General features: G+C 38.2%; 3 protein-coding genes, 1 long non-coding RNA gene and 1 other non-coding gene across 9 annotated transcripts in view; 2 read left to right on the top strand and 3 right to left on the bottom strand.

Moving 5' to 3' along the window:
* Positions 1 to 3,498, bottom strand: part of LOC121912825 (protein TANC1-like) — a 37,374-nt gene extending 33,876 nt beyond the window's left edge. For 4 of the 5 annotated variants that reach the window (XM_042435325.1, XM_042435570.1, XM_042435493.1 and 1 more), the window contains exons 1-3: positions 2,733 to 3,498; positions 2,402 to 2,522; positions 760 to 960 (exon numbers count right to left, since the gene is read on the bottom strand). In XM_042435325.1, coding sequence (XP_042291259.1) covers positions 760 to 960; positions 2,402 to 2,477 — 277 coding nt within the window. In that variant the 5' untranslated portion in view covers positions 2,478 to 2,522; positions 2,733 to 3,498. Of the gene's footprint in view, positions 1 to 759; positions 1,799 to 2,401; positions 2,523 to 2,732 lie in introns of those variants that run through there. The other variant, XM_042435409.1, reaches the window with a different exon arrangement.
* A 706-nt stretch (positions 3,499 to 4,204) lies between these two features.
* Positions 4,205 to 6,981, top strand: LOC121913227. Its single transcript, XR_006100251.1, has 4 exons — positions 4,205 to 4,329; positions 5,557 to 5,738; positions 6,100 to 6,196; positions 6,765 to 6,981. It is a non-coding gene; the product is annotated as an uncharacterized LOC121913227 (long non-coding RNA).
* LOC121904496 lies at positions 6,236 to 6,368 on the top strand. Its single transcript, XR_006098246.1, has one exon. It is a non-coding gene; the product is annotated as a small nucleolar RNA SNORA31 (small nucleolar RNA).
* Position 6,982: 1 nt separating the features above from the next.
* On the bottom strand, positions 6,983 to 14,304 carry gtf2f2a (general transcription factor IIF, polypeptide 2a). The gene is made up of 8 exons (XM_042435870.1): positions 14,167 to 14,304; positions 13,225 to 13,298; positions 12,883 to 12,907; positions 12,149 to 12,287; positions 9,346 to 9,427; positions 8,950 to 9,049; positions 8,420 to 8,563; positions 6,983 to 8,190 (listed from the first exon to the last, which is right to left on the bottom strand). The coding sequence occupies exons 1-8, from the start codon at positions 14,230 to 14,232 to the stop codon at positions 8,068 to 8,070; spliced, it is 753 nt and encodes a 250-aa protein (XP_042291804.1). The 5' UTR covers positions 14,233 to 14,304; the 3' UTR covers positions 6,983 to 8,067.
* Positions 14,305 to 14,428: 124 nt separating this feature from the next.
* Positions 14,429 to 18,548, bottom strand: gpalpp1 (GPALPP motifs containing 1). Its single transcript, XM_042435762.1, has 7 exons — positions 18,303 to 18,548; positions 18,030 to 18,156; positions 17,343 to 17,438; positions 16,962 to 17,220; positions 15,938 to 16,102; positions 15,713 to 15,814; positions 14,429 to 15,579 (listed from the first exon to the last, which is right to left on the bottom strand). The coding sequence occupies exons 1-7, from the start codon at positions 18,385 to 18,387 to the stop codon at positions 15,361 to 15,363; spliced, it is 1,053 nt and encodes a 350-aa protein (XP_042291696.1). The 5' UTR covers positions 18,388 to 18,548; the 3' UTR covers positions 14,429 to 15,360.
* Between the last annotated feature and the right edge of the window lie 716 nt (positions 18,549 to 19,264).

Here is a 19,264-nt window from a genome sequence, read left to right as displayed (position 1 = left end):
AAACTTTTTGTATTACGTATGTTTTTTTGTTTTGTTTTGATGATTGCATTATCAAATAATAAATATTTCTTTAAACATGCACAAAGTATACGTGTTTAGTAGTTACAACACTTTTTAAAACAGGATAAACATCTTGTGTTAACCTAATGAATAACATAAAAAGTAATAAATAAAGGGATTTGTCAAAAAGATGTTATTTTTATTTAATTATAAAACATTCACAAAGCAGTTTTTTATGTAAAGGATACTATAAAATTAAATAAGAAAAGATATCGAACAAGACACTAACAAAGCTTTTTTAAAAGACTGTTTTTGTCATTTTGAATTAATTCAACAGTGGATGGCAAGGATCAACATGAAATGGGAAGAAAGAGAAGAAATGACATGAGACAATGGTCTCAAGTCAGAACCAAACTAACGTTGGACTGATCAAACCAATGTTTCTTTCAGAGAAGATGGTCTCAAAATTGACCTACCTAATTGGGGTTCCTTGCCTTCAGATATCTTGTTCTATCATTTACTCTGACAATCTGTCACATGTTTTTGGGCCCTGGGGGCATAGTCTGTATGCTCTTGTATTGCTGTCACATGTATGGAACAGCTGAATGCACAGAAGCTCTCTGCTAATCAAGGCAACCCATGAAAGTATTCTGCTATTTTTGCAGCTATTCCCTGATGTACAGATTCTTGTCATACTCAGTGGTTCATACTGAGAACGTGTTTTGTTTGTATCATTATTACCATTTCAAATCAACCCACCTGGGAACTTGATGCAGGACTGGGAGGGAACAATGTCAGCCTGGCGAGGGAGAAGCGGCGAGGATGGTAAAGAAATGGACACACCCTTGGTCAGTCTCTTCAGTTTTATCGGGCTTTCTGTGTAGTCGTCATGGTCCTGGAGGTGTGCGGCCCGCCTGCCGCTACTGCTCTGCAAAGTGCTGTGAGTGTACACCTCGACACCTACGTTGAAAAGACAGGTGGAGGGATGGAGAAGGTCAAGTGTAAATGTTAAAGCAGCATAATGAGAGAGCTCCATTGTGGTTTAAATGGCTGAGTTGAGTCAACACAACTGTGGCTGTATATTAGCTTTAACATATCGCAGAGGGAGCTGTATTAAATATGCCTCATATAAGGCTGCGACAGAGCGAACATATCTTGTCTTGGAGGCATATTGCTGAATGAGGTAATGGAAAGTTGGCAATGCCAGAACATCTATTTAAAGGAATGGGATCACGCTTAATAAAGAGGCTAGACTTATTATATTTCAATTCAATATTTTAATATATTTTGCAGCCATTCAATATGATCCTGTGCTTTAAATAACTACCGTGCATGAGAGCTTGCCAAGCCAGCCAATTACAGAGACTTTATTGTCAATTATTTTGATAATACCAGATTGCAGTAGTTTTACCTGTAGTATAATTTAGTCGTTCACTTTTTCCTTCCTTACATGAGTGTTTTTGCTGGGGCTAAGCAAAACAAGGACACAGAACTCTACTACCTAATATTACAAATTTGCCAAATATGGTCTTGCATAACTCCTAACAAGGATCATTAAAACCTTCTGTGATCAGCATTTGAGAAGGAGTGATATCAAATGCAATTCCAATGTACTGTAAACATACTATATCATTTTAATGAGACTGACACAGTTCTCTGTCTTCCTCTCTGTTCTTGCTACCCAGAGCAGCACATTATCAAATATTAATGAGCAACATGGTTGCTCTAATACTGAGCTCTACTTATATTATCTATCTCCACTGTCTCCTCTGTACTGCAGCAAGTTGACAACTTCACCCTGTGAAAATACAAACATTTTAGTTTCACTTCAAAAGCAAAATCTTCCAATTTTTCAGCACACCTTACTGATCACTTTTCACTGACCTGCCAACAAAACATTAAGCTTGTTCACAGTAGGTACAATACATGTCTAACAAGTGCACAGATTGATCTAATTTAGCTATATCCCATTCACAAATATCTTGTGAGATTCAGTATGTTTTTTTAGTAGGTCAGAATGTTTGCCTAACCCACTCTAACTTCTCCTGACACACTTTAAATGCAAGCATCGGGCCACTGCATGAAGGACGGAACACACTCATGAATTAGGCTAATTGAACTGGCTCTACTTAAATCACCCAAGAGAAGAGAACCTGAATATTTCCATCAAATAATGCAAGCGCTAGTGTGTACGGTGTAAGATACATTTCCCCATTTCCCATTATTTCTGATTACAGAGTCAGAAAAAAATAATCACATTTCATTATCATGATCAAAATTATTATGGAATGTAATGAAGGCAAGACCAAGATACAAGCCCAAAGGTACAATACTGGCTTTGCTTTTGAGCTGAAGTGCCACAGTTTTGTTGTACAGGTAGTTTACGGGTGTTTTTGCTTACCTGGGTGTCTCTGGTTCTTTTTTTCTCGTTTTCCTCCTCCTCCTTCTTTCTTGTTTCCAAACACAGCTCTGAACATACTGCAGCTGGGGCTGTAACTTCACTGCTTACTATCTGTGGAAGACTAAGCAAATGTTCATAAGAATTAGGATAATACATATAATTGTTTTAAGCATCATTACCCACCCTGTTAGTTTTTAATTCTACTGCTGGAGAACCAGATTTAATTGGAGACCATAATAAGTAATGTCTTTACATCATTATTAGCTCACAATACGGGTAGCCGTACTTCAAAAATTTGTCATCCTTAAATGTTATCTTTCTAAAATTTTACCTTATCTTAAGTCTTCTTCTTCGATGTCTTCATGTCTTCACATAAATCCACAAGAGGCTGATGGGGGACAATTTACACTCGCGCAGTCCAATTAAGAAGTGCTGCACCTCCTCTGTCAACTCACAGACTGATGGAAGAGGGGTCGGGTGCGCGCGTTGTGCACATGCGTGCTCGCCTTATGCTCCAAATTTGATGTTTGAATCTTTTATTTTAATGTAATTTTCTTTTAACTCACAGTATGCGCTATTTTTCATTTTAATTTCCATTTTTGTATGACCCTGCTACTGCTACAATGCCACAATACAAATAATAGTAATAGCCTAATAATAATAATAATAATAATAACAACAACAATAACATGGAGATATTGTACATATCCTTATGAAGTTGTGTCGATCCCTCCACTTTACCTTATCCTGCACAAGGTTGGCTGAAATGGATTGCAACATAGGCCTATTTAATCTTAATCCTACCGATTGTGGTCCCCACAGACCCCACAGGTTTACTTTTTGTCATATCTCACAGGTGATTTATTCATTGATCATTCCAATTTTTCATGACTTTGTCAATCAATTTGTTCCTAATGACTTCATATCATTTTTTATCTGTTACTGCTTTAATTAGTGCTTCTTAAAAATACCAATGTATTGGGGTCCTCGGGGACCCCAGTCAAAAGAACTCAATTCTGCCTATGCAGTTTTAATAAATGGAACTAATTATTGAGTTCATGTTTGCCATGGGTCCTAATTTAAAGTATCACACAGTATCGGGGACACTCTGTCAGTCATTCTGAAGGCTTTGTGGAAAGATTGTACTTGGGGTAAAAGCTGCAATTTGTATTAAGTAAAACGATATAGTTTCGTTTTACACAATATGCAAATTAACTAACTTTCCTGAAATAATAATGATAATCAGTTTTTTTCAGGTGACATTAATCACATAACTAATAATGTTTTGAGAAGAAATAATCTAATATTTTGCTTTGATGGTTGTTTCTCACAGTAGTTTATTCTTCTTGGTAGTCCTTGTATGTTTATTGGTAGGATGAGGATTAATATTCCTGCATCAAACTGACTGAAACAAAGAGCTAGCTATTCAGATTTGCACATATTCATCAACATACTAAAACTAAAAACTCCATTCATTTTCCATCTCCAAAAGATTTTTCTGTTGATAAAAGAAAATCACACTTTCGAAAAAACATTGTTTAGAAAAAAATATATACTACCTAAGCTACAAACCAATACGTTTTTTGCACGGAAACCATATGGAAAAAATAAGCTGAATTCAGGTAGGCTAATTAATATCGCTAATTTACAGTATGAAGAAACAAGTTAACATTAATCCACCGAAAATTTGTGAATCCCAACTCCAACTGTGAACACCAGAGGACGACAGTGTAAAAAAAAAAAAAAAAAAAAAAAAAAAGTCTCCTCTCTTCGTCCTCAGGGGGGCGAAAATGAGCCATAAGTGGTAACCTATTTAATCTGGAAGCGACGGTCTCTTCGGTCCTTTCACCGTGCCCTCTTAAAGGAGATCGGAGGAATGGAGAGTCAAACCCTCTGCGGCTCGACTGTCTTCTTCACCAACATGACTTGTAAGTTTGTTACGTCTCGCGCACGTAGAAACAAAGTAACGGTTAACTGAATGACAATAACGGCTAACGTTTATTTAATATCAGTTGGTTGAAACGTGTAAATTAGTGTCATCTTGTAACTGACTGAAATACCAACTTTATTCACATTTATAACGTTAGCGGAATAGATAAATACATAGGAATGAAAAAAAGCTGATGTTGGGAGGATTATGAGAGAGGTTTTTGGTCTGGGGGAAGGTAACGTACACTAACGGCTAATAACTAAAATTTAACGTTAACATGGCACCGGAAATGCCTCCTAGCTACCATGCGCTCGTTAGCTCGCTAGCTAATGCTAACTTGAGTTTTACAGCTAACTGACTTGTAAATACGCAATTTTACAATGCAGCTTTAAATAAAGGTCACAATAACAATCTGACGGTGTTGATACAAGAACCACACAATAATCATTACACCATTAGTCTCTAAACGCTCAAGTTTCATCCTTAAAAAACAGCCTGCGAAATGCTGTACGTTCATGCAATGTGAGCTAATGGGAATTAAACGGGAGTCAGAACCTAAGGTCCTGCCATTTTAAACTGATCCTGGGCGTTGTTTGACTGAAGGCGATTAAATATCTAATCTAGTTTTAATAATATTAATAACTCTCTCATCAATGACACTGGTGAGAAGCTGTATTAGGGGATCTACAGGGTTGACTAGACCGGTGAGAAGTGGAGGTTGAGCGTCCTTCCTACACTGAATTTATCTACTTACAAGTGTATCCTAAACCTGATATATCGCATTCCTCTCTGCTTCAGACCACCGATGTTGTCTAAAAACTATTAAACATACGTCAATGATGGTAAATGTCCCAACTTCATGACTTCAAGGCGTTCAATGAGACATCTGTGAGCCTTGTTATTAGTTTATATGGTTTACCTGATTGCATTAAGGTAGTCGATAATGTGTTAACGAAGTTTGCAGAGGTGGCTAATAAAGTAGCATTAAAGTAACGTTGTAGTAACAAAATGCATTGTGCTAGAACTGTGGATCATTTTGATTTTCGAATAATCATTGTATTTTATATCTGATAACTTATTTGCACACAATGTGAAGAGTTCAACACACTGCTCTGCAAACCAAACCCTTAAAAATCAGTGACAGATTGAACTAAACACCAAATGTCTGCTTTATATTTGCAGCAGTGGCTAATAATCTCTTTACTTCTGTACTGTGTTTCTCTAGCTGTCCATATGCTGTTTGATGGACACCTGCACAAGCCAGATGGAGGATGATGACTGCGTTTGTGTATGAGCAGAACGCCCGAGTGAAGATGGTGGCAGCTGTAACACCAGTCTGTTCGCAACATGACATGAGAAAGAAGCACAAACAGGAGAGACTTATCTGCATCGTGTCATGGAAAAAATGTATGTTCAGATATGTTTACTTTGTGGAGTCAAATATGCTTAGATCCAACTGCTGTAGTGATCAAGCCTTTTTGATCAGAAGCTGCATCTTTGACAGCCTGGGCTCTCTGATGTGAGGTATTTCGGGTTTTTAAATTTCAGATGCAATATTAAATATCCCCGCGCTTTCTGCCCACCTCTTTCAATGGTGTCTCGGATTGAAGAGGGGATGATAAATTGAAGCAATTGGTCTAATATTAATCTGGAGATCCTACTAAATATCTAAACTGAAACAGTTGTTCTTGCTTTTTATACACCTAACCCATTTGCCCTGGATACTTGAATTAAGTATTGAAATATCATGTTTTTCACCCTTTTCCAGTCCTGACGTTCAAGTTTGTGGATGTGAAAACAGACTGATGAATTCACAGAAGCTGTTCCAGTCAACCAAGTGTTGGTCAGGAGAGATACTTAAACTGGTGAGTGATTGTAATGTTTAGTTGGTGGTAGATTTCAACTTGCATCCACTGATAGACCCGAAGCAGGCATCATTGGCTTCTCGGTTTGCAAAGAGATGCTAAACTGAATTTTCCTCGCGCTTTCTGACTGCTACAGTCCATGGCAGTACAGATTGAATTGAGGAATACATTTAAGCTTGTTTGACAATAATATCAAATGCACAGGTGAATGTTTGTAGTGTTTTATATCTGGATACATTTAGTTATTTTACCTGGTCAATATCTTAATTTGAATTCACTGCTCTTGTATTCAAGACATTTATTGAATTTGTACATCAAAGTATTATTTTAGTCCACACAGATGCCTGCTCAAAACATTAGTAGTAGTTTGTCTGTGGATTTTTTGTTTTTGCTATCATCAATTCAATGTTTAATACATTTAGCAGGCAGCTTATAAAAGCATTTTGCTATTTACTCAGTGTGTCTTCTTGATCAGGAGGCAGAACTACTTGTTGCAGGATGACTTTTTTTTTTTTTTAAATTAGTGTACTGTGTAGCTGCTTTCTTAACGGTTTTCATTCTCTTGTAGGTAATGACCAAGAGACTGGACCTGTGGAGCCCCCCTTCATCTCCTCCCCCTGATGCTAAAGTTGCTCTTAAATGCTTCTTTTTGTCATTAAATACCAGTTTTTCCATCTGCCAGCAAGATTTCTTCTACACAATACATCCGAGCAGGATGAATGTACATGAAATGTGTCAAATTGACATCCTTTGCCTTTTTGAAAAAATAAATATCAATCTCAGAAGTGGTTTCAGTGTGTATTTATTGGAAGGAGATATTTGAAAGTTTGATCCTATTGCATAATGTTGAACCCATAAATTACTGCATGGTGTGAAGTTACAATAAGCAATATATGAAACTACCCAGTTAAGCACACTGTATTCTCAGAACCATAAGCTTGACACAAATACTGTACTGGCACTGGGGCCTTGAATATTTCCTGCAGGGAATGTTCACTATTTGGGCCCCTTAAATGGAGATGTATGTATACACCATAAGAATGGTATGTTGGCTGTGAACATGTCAAACAATATAACCGTAGGAACATGTCAGGCGTTAAGTTTGATGCGGCTTGAATACAATTTAAGATTTTAAAAATCGTTTTTATTATTTATTTTAAAAAGTATTAAAACAAGTTTATTGCAGGAGTCATTCCAATGTAAAACAACTTAAAATAACAGTGAAAATAGGCTAATATGACTGAGGACACCTGAAACAGCAATAGTAGCGGTCTTGAAATTTTGTCAACACATGTTCAGGCTGATTTTTGCCATTTATGGTATGGAAACTTACTTTCAAAAACGTACAAAACATCTACAAGAATAACTGCCTTGTTACATGTAACTTAGTGGTGCAAGCTTTCACCTGTGAGATCCTTCGTTGTTTAGGCTTCTCCTTTAAACATTAAACTCTTTCACTCTGGATATACTTGTCTCAAGACATTAAAAAATTATTCAAGAACCAGTGGTTCATATATGCACATTTTGCTTCTTGAAAGTCTACATCCTATTCCTCTGATGGATAAAACCAACTGAAATACTGGGAGGCTTTTTACCTCGAGGGTGTGCCAGAGCTGTGACAGAAACCACATCAGGGAGAGATAGTGCACACTTGAAGAGTAAAACCTTGATTAGTTCCCCAATGCCCCGTTGTCTCCTGCAAGGTAACGAGAAGACACAACAACTTCTCCCTGTAAGACTCGACCCTTGCTTGACCTCATAATCCAGTGTGTTTCGAGACCTGATGTAAGGAAGTCAGGTATGAACTCCAAGGTCCAACCGAGGCCTGCTCAGGGAGGGAGCCCCATCAAACCAAGCGTTGGTGTTTCGCCCTACTCGTCAGTCTTTTCCTCGCCTTGGTAATGTCGGTACTCTGGCTTGAGCTCCCACGTGTTCTTGTGTGTTCCCTTCACATTGTAGATGCCTATGTCACGCAGGATTTCCTTCAGGTAAATCTGCGAAAAGAAGACCATTTTAAAGAAAAGTTGAACACACTGCTCTCATTCTGTGTAAGTAAAATGTGTGTATATAAACATTTATTACAAGAAAAAGCTTTATAAGAAGGAAAATAAATACTTTTTTAGCATTTTAAACATTATCAAACTCTGAATCTAACCCTGAACTTGGATCAACTCTTGAGTTAAGTTTACTTATAGACATAAACCAAAGCCCCCACAGTCTTACCACAGGCTGTTTGGTGATGTCCACCAGGTCTTTGATGTTGTAGTACTGATGCTTCTCAAAAGCAGAAAACAACATGTCCAACACCTGCTGTTTGTCAGCTCTTGCTCTCTTGCCCTCCTCCTTCTTTCTCCTCTCATACTCAAGCTGCAAAAAAAAAAAAAAAAGTAGACAGATCAGTTATCATGTAGGCCTAAACCATACAGAGCCATACCAGTGGCTTTGCATATGATGGCTCATTTACTGCAAGTCATGTGGAATTACTGCTGACATTTTTTTTTTTAGATCCTTTATGCATTTCCCTTTAGTTCCCCCGTTCATTTCCATATTGAATAAAAATCTGGGTGGAGAGACTGGAAATTATACATGATTTCTAGTGATTGATTAGGACAAGCAACAATATGGCTATGGGCCTTTAAATTTGTGGTGAATACACGGCGAGATGCATTGGTGAACTGCATGTTGTATGTGCGGAGCATATTTTGTATGAGCCATAAAAAAAATAACAGACAAATGTGGGATTGATTTCTTACATTGTTTTCATGGTTAGCCACAGGTTTGTAGTTACTGGTGACAGCTTTATCCAACTGCTGTGACAGCCTCATTGGCTTAGAGGACTCTTCAATTTGTAACCTGTTAGATGATAACAATCATTTAATACAATACATAGCATATATACAGTATATACTGTGTGTGTGTGTGTATATATATATATATAAATAAAACACAAATGCTTAAAATGTAATGTAATGCTATACAAGAACCCTACAATTACTACCATGTTGCTTAAAGTTACTTGTGATTTTAGCATCAAATTAAACAGGCGTTATATATTTCTACAAGGGTTTTTACTTTTCTGGTTACTCACCTTTACCTATACTCTTAAATATAATTCTGTAAACTTGTGTGCACACTTTGAAACTACTCACCTCTTCAGCTTCATGTAGCTTTCACTGACAGCAGGTCTGCACTCCGCTCTCTGCACCACTACCCCCTCCAAGGCTATTTTATCTGAAAGAGAGTTCATCACAACTTCAGTAAGAACTATGTAATCCATGTGTTCCCCATGTATTTTCAGTGCATGTTTACTTCAAGTGACTTTAAGTAAAGAGGGGAAGTGGTTGCATATGTCTAAGAGAGAAAGAATGGATGAAAGACGACATGTTTTGTGAACAAACTTGGAAATATACTATAGATGTACATTATAGATATGGCTGGAAAACAAAACAAAAAAAAGTTTCTTCAGTCAATCAAGATACAGGACTCTGTTTACATCTGACATGATTACAATACTTCCGAGTCAAATGTTAAGATGTAAACAAAATAAGTTAAACCAGGAAGATCACCTATTTCTCCAGTCTTTTAATGAAGTCAGTTCACTCCACATTCCTCCCATAATTACTCACAAAATCTCCCAAATCAACTATTAAGAAGTCAATTACTGAATCAGCCTTCCAGAGACAGATGTCCATACTGCAGCATTGTAGTTAAAGTCCAAAGACCTTTCTTAGATACAAAAGCTTTACTTGTTACACCCATAGACTGTCTATGGTTACACCAGTAAAAAGAAAGGTGATGATGAGCCATAACTGTCAGAATCTCACTTTACTACCCACTACAGGGTAAACTATTGAGTGTTATTTATGTATAGTATATAAGTGACCGAGGAAGTGATTATAGACACAACCAGACTGTACCAGTGTTTACTTGGATTGCCTCATTTGTGCCTCAACTTGTGCCATTAAAAAAAAAAAAAAATTAAAGGTTATATATAATCACATAAAATTCAAAATTCTACACATGGGGGGGATTAAATATCAAGGAGAACAAAAAGATCCCCAGTACACTATCATCACTGAAAGCACCACTAGATCACATCACAGTGTCATAGCTTATTTACATCTAGTTTTGAAGTAAGGCTGCTCATGTACACACACAGTAAATCGAACCTTTAGAAGAGTCACATCTCCCATTTTCTTTGCCAGCACCATGTCACATCTGGACCGGCATTACATCCATCACCACTCTGGACCCAATCTGACCACAGTCTTGACTTTCATTCACCCAAATCCTCAAGTCAAGATGGCTCAACCTACATATTGAAGCTTGTCATGGAACTGTACAGTCATCCTCAAAGAAAAACAAGAGGCCGTAGTGCTGCTTCAGGGCAAAGCTGCCCTACATGAAGACTGTGTGTCTAGTTTTTTTGGTGTCAATACATGCATCTTCCGAAGCATGTATCTAGGTTACTATTATGATAAAAAAAAAAAAAAAACATTTATTGATGAAAATAACCGGCGCTCATAGCGTCTGATTCCCAGAGATGTAACTAAATCACTCGCTGGCGAAACGGTGAACTCACCTGGACCTGCCCCCGCCCCCGAACCTGAGCTGCTGCCATCAGATCTTTCTTCTGACTGGCCTACAGGGAGGGAGGGAGGGATGGTGAAAATAAAAATATAGGGATTGGAAGACGGAGGGAGGAGGGGATCGAACAGTAAGAACCACACCCAGGGTTTAGTCGCACACGAAAAAGATTAATCACACAGAGCTTCTCGAATATATTCGATCTAAGACATCTCTGTTGAGCACACAAGCGTGCGCACGAGCAAAGCAAGCATGCCCTCACAACAAGCGAGCACAGATATCCTGTCCCACTACAAATACACAATCATAACTGGGCTGCACAAATACTAAAATTATTATTTTAAAGTACAGTAGTTAACATTTTTTTCCTCAAGAAATGTAGTAGATTGCAATTTGAGAAATACAACAGTGATTGCTTCACTCGCCTTCAGTGTTTTCTGTTAGTCTACTGAGTTTTAGATGTTGTGACACTGTCTTATTATGTCCAAATTCTTCTTAGCAGGTCTCCGTTGAATTTCATATCTAGTTGTGCTTATTAAATTATTTAAAAAAACCTAAAAGATTTAAACTGTGCAGCCCTAAAAAAAAAAAAAAAAAAAAAAATTACACACACGCATTTAAGTTGGTTGCCCAATGTAAGTAGCACAAGCTCACCTGCACCCGTAGCAACGAAAACACCTACATTACATTCAGAGGGCAGACACAGCTGGTGAAGTTCACACCAAACCAAAGAAACCCATGCACAAATTATATCAACTCCAAATGCAGCGATGATTTGCGTTGATATTGGTCTATGTTAATGAATTCCAGTTGGGGCCATTGCGCCTGATCATATCCCCAATCAGCTGATGTGATTGGCAGTGGACTTAAAAAGGTCAAACCACAAACAAATGACTGATTGATAATCAAACACTGAAACAAAAAAAATCGCCTTATATGTAGAGACAGAAGCACAGATCAGACTGGATGAAGACAAATTTCCAACAGACCGGCTCTCTTCTGTTTTCCGTTGAGTGTTCACTAATCCACTTTGTGCATTTATTATAAACGCTCTGTTAGGACTGTGGACAAACTCACACTCTAGGGAAAAGCTGTTGAGAGTTCACAACACAGAGACAAGCGGGACAGACAAGCGAGGGAGAGACTGTGCATGAAGACGGCAAAATGCACACGGAGTAGCGAGATGGACGCCTCCACCATCTGATTACACAGAACTTACCTCGGGGCTGTAGAGCAGGCAGATATTTCACATCACAGAAAACTAATCATTTGATTTTTTGGATTATTACTAGTGCCTCATCATGCAGCAGATGAGGAAGCAACACACCCTCCAGCTGGGGTCAAAGAGGGAAAACAGAAGCTCACCCGATGAGGTCTCGGTGAAGACCGCCAACGTCTGACCTCCCACTGTCTGCATGGTGAATGGGTGCTCACGAGGCGCACACACTGTCTTGTCCTCTATACCCTCAATCACAGTCAGCTCTTCATTCAAAGTGAAGGACACCTGTGAAGAGAGGTGTCCATCCAACATTTAATCTGTTCATCTCCTTTTCTTATGTTTGATCTTACTGTCATTATCATGTGTCCAGTACTGCAGTATAATAGGGCTAAACATATTTGTACAGTACTTAAAATTATCGAGATGAAATGACTTCTCAGACTTTTACTCTCGATGTCTGTGCCTCACTGTGAGAATCTAATTATGGATTGCAATTATCAATGAAATGCAGTATAAAGAACTACACTCTGCTGGCTTTGACTGACTACATAGACTGCATAATGAAAAAGAAGTATTAGTATCACATCATAAATACCACAAACAAATACTGAAATAAAAGGTTGTGTTAATCACTATTGTTTTTTTTATTATTAGTTTATGTTTCCCCAATATTAATTATGGTGGATAACTACCTATGTATCACTTGTGTACTACATAAGGATTGCGGTGATAAATCATGGATTTCTCTTACATACAAAGGCAAAGTGCAATCTAACCTGTTTACTAAATTCATGATAATTAGCTGATATTTGGCTCTCATTAAAGCAGTCCATCCGTATGCTTGACTGTAAATGGATAGTGATGTGCAAACATTACTTACCTCTGCTTTTCCTTGGTTTCCTTTCCTTAGAGATGACAATAATGCGTAAAATTAGAATTAATCGATTGGCAAGAATGACAGAAAATTCAACCATTTGAAAAGCATCAGTAACAGTATAACTATCTAGTTATTCACATTAACTTAACCCATCATCAGCACACACTGCATGTCCATTTTCTTACTTAATCATCCAAATTTACACTCACATATTATGTACTGACTAATTACACAAATTAACTTAATTAACCTGTGCCTGAACATACTGACACACACATACGTAAAAAAAAAAAAAAACCTAAACATGACAGGCTCGCTTCACTGATGCTTAGTTGTTTCACATACTTGCAGATTCTGAGTTTCCCAACCTCGCCTCTGCCAGTCGCTTTTGCCCATTGCTGAGAGAGGTATTTGGGCACCTGTATGAAGAAACATGGAGTTTATTTTTATCAAAAAGGGCAAGAAAGGGCTGTTTTCATACTTTCAACTTCAACTATATTGTTCCAGAGAGGCAATTAGTCTTGCAGCTAGATAAAACACAGAACACACACAGGCTAAGATACATAAGATACACACTCAAAGAGCTTTTCCTCGCTGTAATCATTCCTCCTGTTCATACTGGCTATTAATAGATCCCCTTTAAATATTGGAGATTGCATTTAAAAGTTTATCTGAAGCTTATCTGGCGCTTCAGCAGTCTGAGTTAGTCATATCAAGTGGATATCTGCCACATTTACAGTCTTTTAGCATCAAATTCCCTCTTTGTGTTTCCTCGCACAGTGTTTCCGTGTTGAGTTGCGATGGAAGTATAGCAGCAAAAAGAGAGACTTTGGCACTGAAAAGACTGTAACGTTGAAAGATATCTGATTGATTTAACTAATTTGGACGGCTGAAGCTTCATATTAACTTCGGATAAACTTCTGAATACATTTTTATACAAAATGACGGCTGTGCTGGGATCTTCTAATGGCCAGTATGAACAGGAGGGATGATTACAGCAAGAAAAAGCTGTTTCAATGTTGATTTGGGCACCTGACTGTTATTTTAAGACTGACTTGAAAAACTGTGAATCCGTCCTTTAAGTGAGTGTATGTTGTATGTCGCATAATGAAAAAAAACGCATTTAGCTATCCAGCAGTTAATGAATTTAGCCACCGTTAGCTACGACGCACGGTTTAATTCAGCCAAAGTAGCGGGAGATGCTAAGCTACATTACTGTTAATGTTAGCAGCGTTTAAACTAACTGAATCCCATGAACTAGCGTTGTTAGAAAGTTTGTATACGCACCTTTACGAGCCATACGCCAGTGTTTAGCTTGGCACCAGTTAAATCCACTTCTGTTTTCTCTGACATGTTGGTTTTAAAACAATGCTTAGATAGCTAGTTAATGCAACCGCCGCGCGCATGCGTAAAACACTTTAGGAACATACGGCAACTCTGACGGTCCAAAAATCAGTTTGTAAATCCGTCACAGGTAACGTACAGATAAATTGTATCTCTCATATAAACCCACAAAAGTTCAACGTACAGATATCACTATAAGACATACATCTTTCAAAAAGCAAATTTTATCAACGTAAAAAGACAAAATGAGAGATTGCAAAGGTACATGCAGCATAACAGCGCGTTTTACAGCATTCTGTACAAAATGTTTTAATTGAAACCAAATACATCACTCATTGGTATTTCAGTTTTTACAAAGGGCTACATCACTAGCAAGGTTTGAGGCATCGAGGGACAATGTGTTGATGCCATAAATCATGAAAAGCATGGTTTCAAGACTTACTCATTATATACAGCACCAACATTGAACACTGTAGTTTGGCTAAATGGAGATTATCTGATGCAGCATTGAACAATCCGGCATTGCAGGAATTGTTCGTGTTTACGCATAGATACAATTATATTGACCAAAAGCCAAAAGCGTTTATTAGCTATCATTGTTATTGTATTGTGGGATTGTTTTATATCATGATTAGTGAAGCAACTTAATACCAAGCAATTACTAAGTCTGGGCTTTCCAAGGATAATTCCTATAATATTTGTTCATAGCAGGTGAAAATTACTTCCAAAATAAATTCAACAGGTGATTTTCCAGATCTCAAAGACATCCTGGGATATACAGAATACATATAGAAAAATGTACTTTATTAATTGTAATATTTTCTCCTATATCAGCAGCCCTAATACAGTGTATATAATAGAAATGCAAACTCCACTGACTGTCGCTTTATAACGGCTTAAACCTGTTTGAAAAGTCTGCTGTAAGCATTACACTGAGTGACATAACCTCCCATAAATGGAGGTTTAGTCCAGTTTGGTTTACCTTATACATCAACATTAAATTTAATTCTCATTTTGTGTAACACATAAGCATCAATAGAAACATGGTTCATATTGTACAAACCCTGTGTAAAAATGTGACTAGGCAGATAGTAACTGGAGGTCAGCACCTTCAAACGTGTACACTTTGACAGTTTCTTACAGAAACATTTTTTCCTTGCTATGGGAGAACCTTGTGTTCAGTTCCTGAGATTTCTTCAGCAGCCGCTGCTTCTGTGCATCATCAAAGCGGTTGACCTGCAGGTCTGTATCCCGATCAAATGCCCTCCTCTCCACTGGCTTGTCTGCCGCCTCCTTTGCTTTTTCCTTCATAGTCTTTGTGTGCAAACTCATCAGAGACTCAGCACGTTTTGACTCCTAATAACAGGGAGTAAGTAGAAAAAAATGTTGTCCTGAGTTTAATGTAAACACATATGTAAATGTACATTACATCTGGTATCAATTATATTAAGGAAGAAAGAATGTGGATGGATGATATTACAGTACTTACATTATACTTAGTAACTTTCTCTGCCATTTCCAACTCCTTCCGGGAGAGTTTTGGGACACTGTCCTTCTCCACCTCACCCTTTTTCTTTCCCTCCAGGCGCTCCTATTGATCAAGAATAAACCCATGGAAGACAGGTAGGTAAAATATAGGCTACAAGATATTTTAAAAGATTTCTAGTACTAAGTATAACAACAGTTGTTTATCTATTAACAAGCAATCTTCTACCCTCATCTTGCGCTCCCTGTCTGCAGGCGTATCAGTCCAAATAGAGCGGTCGCCTTTCTCTGGGCCCGACTTCTTCTTGAAAGTTCGAGCCCCCACGCCGATGTGCTGTAGTTCTGGCGGGAGCTCTGTCATCCATGTTTCTCTGGTCAGCACCTCAGGAGTGTCCTGTTAACACATGAATACACACAGGTGTGATTGCAAACAGCAGAGGAGAAATACTTTAAAAGGCATAAAAAAGGAACAGGACATCCTTACACCATACAAATGAAGTTCATACATTAAAAACAGAAAGTGAAGTAGGCACACTGCAAGGCTCTGCTTCTGCGTCTGATGAAGGGTACTGGAGCTCAGGATGCTACTGCTGTGTGATAAATATGAATACGGGAGCACTGCAAACTAAAGCATAATGTTGAAATAATGTACACTAAATATATATTGAAGGTGCAACACTACACTGTATTGTATCATATGCTCTCATATGAGACTAGCTATTAAATACATATGGTGAGTGGATCAGTGTTTGTTCAATTGAGATATATCCTGTTTCTCTTCACAATATATCTCTATTTGTTATAATCTAGTAAATTTGTTCTGGGTTTTATCATATATGATGCAGAAAAACGACTCAAATGGGGTAAGGCAAAATTTGCCAGTTTTACACAAAAGAAATATTATACTTTTATAGTTACAAAATTCAAAAAATTGAAAATTCTGTATTAAGAATGCAAAAAATCCTAACTTCACTCTATTATATCCAAACAAAATGTAACCTCTGTGAATCATTACACCTCCTCTATACAATGTATAAATGTAAATATGCAACTCCTCTAACTTTAATTTGTACAGACTTAGAAGCTATTTTACATATTTGATTCATTTTTTGATATAGTGTCTTACCTTTGTTATTATGTAGCCTGATATTGTTATGTCTTTTATTTTCATGCTCACCATCAAATCTTTCCTATTGAGAAAGTCCACCTGAGAGAGATGAAAACTGCAAAAAAAAAAAAGAGCTTGAACTTACATCTCTAGTCAGCTTCTCTTTCATCATTCGTGCCCTGCGCTCGAAGTCCAGAGCCACAGAGTCTTGAACAGGCCCCTTGGCCGGCATGGGTCCGATCACGTCCTCCTCCTCTCCCTCACTGCTGGAGGGCTCAGCCTGGTAGCCTGGGGGTAGGGCAGGCCCTGGGAAACCCTCTCCATCTTCATCATCATTATCATCATCGTTATCGTATGCTGCTCTGCGAAACCCAGGAGGCAAAGCTGGTCCCAGCAGAGGTGGCCTGAGAGAATAATATGAAGTTATAGCTTCACCAATTAACCATTTATCCAACCTGTCATTCACAATTAATCATTTTCACTTCATAACATTCCCTGGAGTACTGTATGGGATTTATTTAGTTACGTTTCTGGTGATCTCGATCTTTTCTCAAATCCAGGTGGCAGAGCTGGCCCAAAGAAACCATCATCTTCTTCTTCTTGAACCTTTGTCTTCTCCGCCCTGTTCAAAAGACAAATGTTTCTGTTTTGTTTGTTTTGACACTTCCTTTTTTAAAAGATCCCCACCGGACATGTACAAAGAAATACAAAAATACTCTACTTGGAACAATAATGTGATCTGATATGGTTTAATTACCAAGCTATAATCCTTAAAATGTTATCTCCTCCTTCTCCCTCATTAAAAATGCCAGAATCTTTGAATATGTAAATATATTTCATCTCAGAAGTTTAACTTCTGGACACAAGATGTCTCCTACTTCACTGAAAAGTCCATTCTCAGTGTATGTGCACTGGAGGCTTCAAGTTTCCACATCACACTTGTGTATGTTGAACATTGGACCAGGATCGGCATCAAAACTAGTTGTGATGTCACAAATCATGCTCGTGGGCCCAGCCCTTATATTTAGATTTTCAGTGAACACAAAGAAACTTTCTACTTTCTGCAGATGAATGTGAAAACATCCTTCTGGTGTGAAACTCTGCACAAACATCACTCTGCACAGTGAAGCTCAAACATCCAACTGTAGGAACAAGAAGAAAGAGATATTTTTTGAGTGGAGGGAGACTTAAAATTCCAGACTAATTAACCTACTCTGCAGGCCTGTTTCCAGTTGTGTGTCCTGTCTTGGCTCTTTTGACCGCCACCTCCAGCTCACTTTCATCCGATGAGCTCGACGGTTCCCCCCGTTTATAACCGGGAGGCAACGCGGGGCCAGCGACTAACACAGGGTGAGAGAAGCAAAACTAGTAACCATCATGGACAAATGGCAACCTTGCACGAATATTAGTGATTTATACTGCATTTAATCATGCATTAGTGTGGTTAAAACAACGTCTGACGAGACTTGTTTAGTTTTATACCTACTTTCATTTTCATTATCAGAGTCTTCATCACTCTCCTTTCTGAACATCGGGGGCAAGGCAGGTCCGATTACTGTATGAGACGACATATTTTTCACTGATGACTGACTAGCTCGGTAAAGTAGCTTAAGATAGATCCGTTAAGGTAAGAAAGCGCCTTCATGAACTACAGGGTCCTCAAACAACAAATGTGACCTTTAACTCAGGAAGTAAACAGTAAAGCTTCCGCATCTTGTGTCAAGCGCTGTTATTTTTTTCCCACTCCACCCGCATTCTGTGAAGACCCGCCCCCACCCTACCTCTGATTGGCTCTGAGCCTGATATTCTAACGAAGGTAACGAGTACTAGCCAATCAGAGGCAGAGTAGGGCGGGTCGTCCTGGGATGCGGTTAGGAGATTGGGGGGAGGCTTCAAGCGGGCTAAAAGATAGCCACACTAAAACCAGAAGTGAACTACCAGAATAGAAGCGCAAGAATTTATGTTGTTTGTTATCTTCCAATGTGATCAAAGGATAGGTTCACAATTTTTAAAGTCTTTCTTAAAACAACAGTCAGGTGCCCATATGAACACTCATACTGGCTATTAAAAAATCTCCTTCAGATGCACTTTCAGTGTTAGGAGCCAAAATTCACAGTGTGTAGTGTCCACATTGGTGTCATTTTGTGCAAAAAAAGTTTATCTGAAGCTTAAATGAGCCCTCAGCAGTCTGAGTTAGTCATATCAAGTGGATTTCAGCCACATTTACAGTCTTTTTAGAATCAAATCTCCTGTTTGTGTTTCCCTTTTGAGCTGCGGTGGAAGTATAGCAACAAAAAGAGGGACAATTGGCACTAAAAAGACTGTAACATTGAAAGATATCTACTTGATTTGACTAATTTGGATGACTGAAGCTTCATATTAGCTTCAGATATACTTTTCAAATACATTTTTACACAGAGGGAGTCTTGTGCATTTTGGCCACCATCA

Source organism: Thunnus maccoyii, chromosome 1 (assembly GCF_910596095.1).
Source record: "Thunnus maccoyii chromosome 1, fThuMac1.1, whole genome shotgun sequence".
Taxonomy (NCBI): domain Eukaryota; kingdom Metazoa; phylum Chordata; class Actinopteri; order Scombriformes; family Scombridae; genus Thunnus; species Thunnus maccoyii.
Note: the sequence above shows the minus strand (reverse complement) of the source record. Positions and strands in the feature narration are given on the sequence as shown.

Excerpts from the sequence above, each read along its gene's own strand:
- gpalpp1 (XM_042435762.1), bottom strand. The coding sequence starts at position 18,387 with ATGTCGTCTCATACAGTAATCGGACCTGCCTTGCCCCCGATGTTCAGA. Across the intron at positions 18,157-18,302 it reads CTCTGATAATGAAAATGAAA|TCGCTGGCCCCGCGTTGCCT; the intron begins GTAGGTATAAAA and ends ACCCTGTGTTAG. Across the intron at positions 17,221-17,342 it reads AGATCGAGATCACCAGAAAC|GCCACCTCTGCTGGGACCAG; the intron begins GTAACTAAATAA and ends TTATTCTCTCAG.
- gtf2f2a (XM_042435870.1), bottom strand. The coding sequence starts at position 14,232 with ATGTCAGAGAAAACAGAAGTGGATTTAACTGGTGCCAAGCTAAACACT. Across the intron at positions 13,299-14,166 it reads CTGGCGTATGGCTCGTAAAG|GTGCCCAAATACCTCTCTCA; the intron begins GTGCGTATACAA and ends TTCTTCATACAG. Across the intron at positions 8,191-8,419 it reads ACATCACCAAACAGCCTGTG|ATTTACCTGAAGGAAATCCT; the intron begins GTAAGACTGTGG and ends TTCTTTTCGCAG.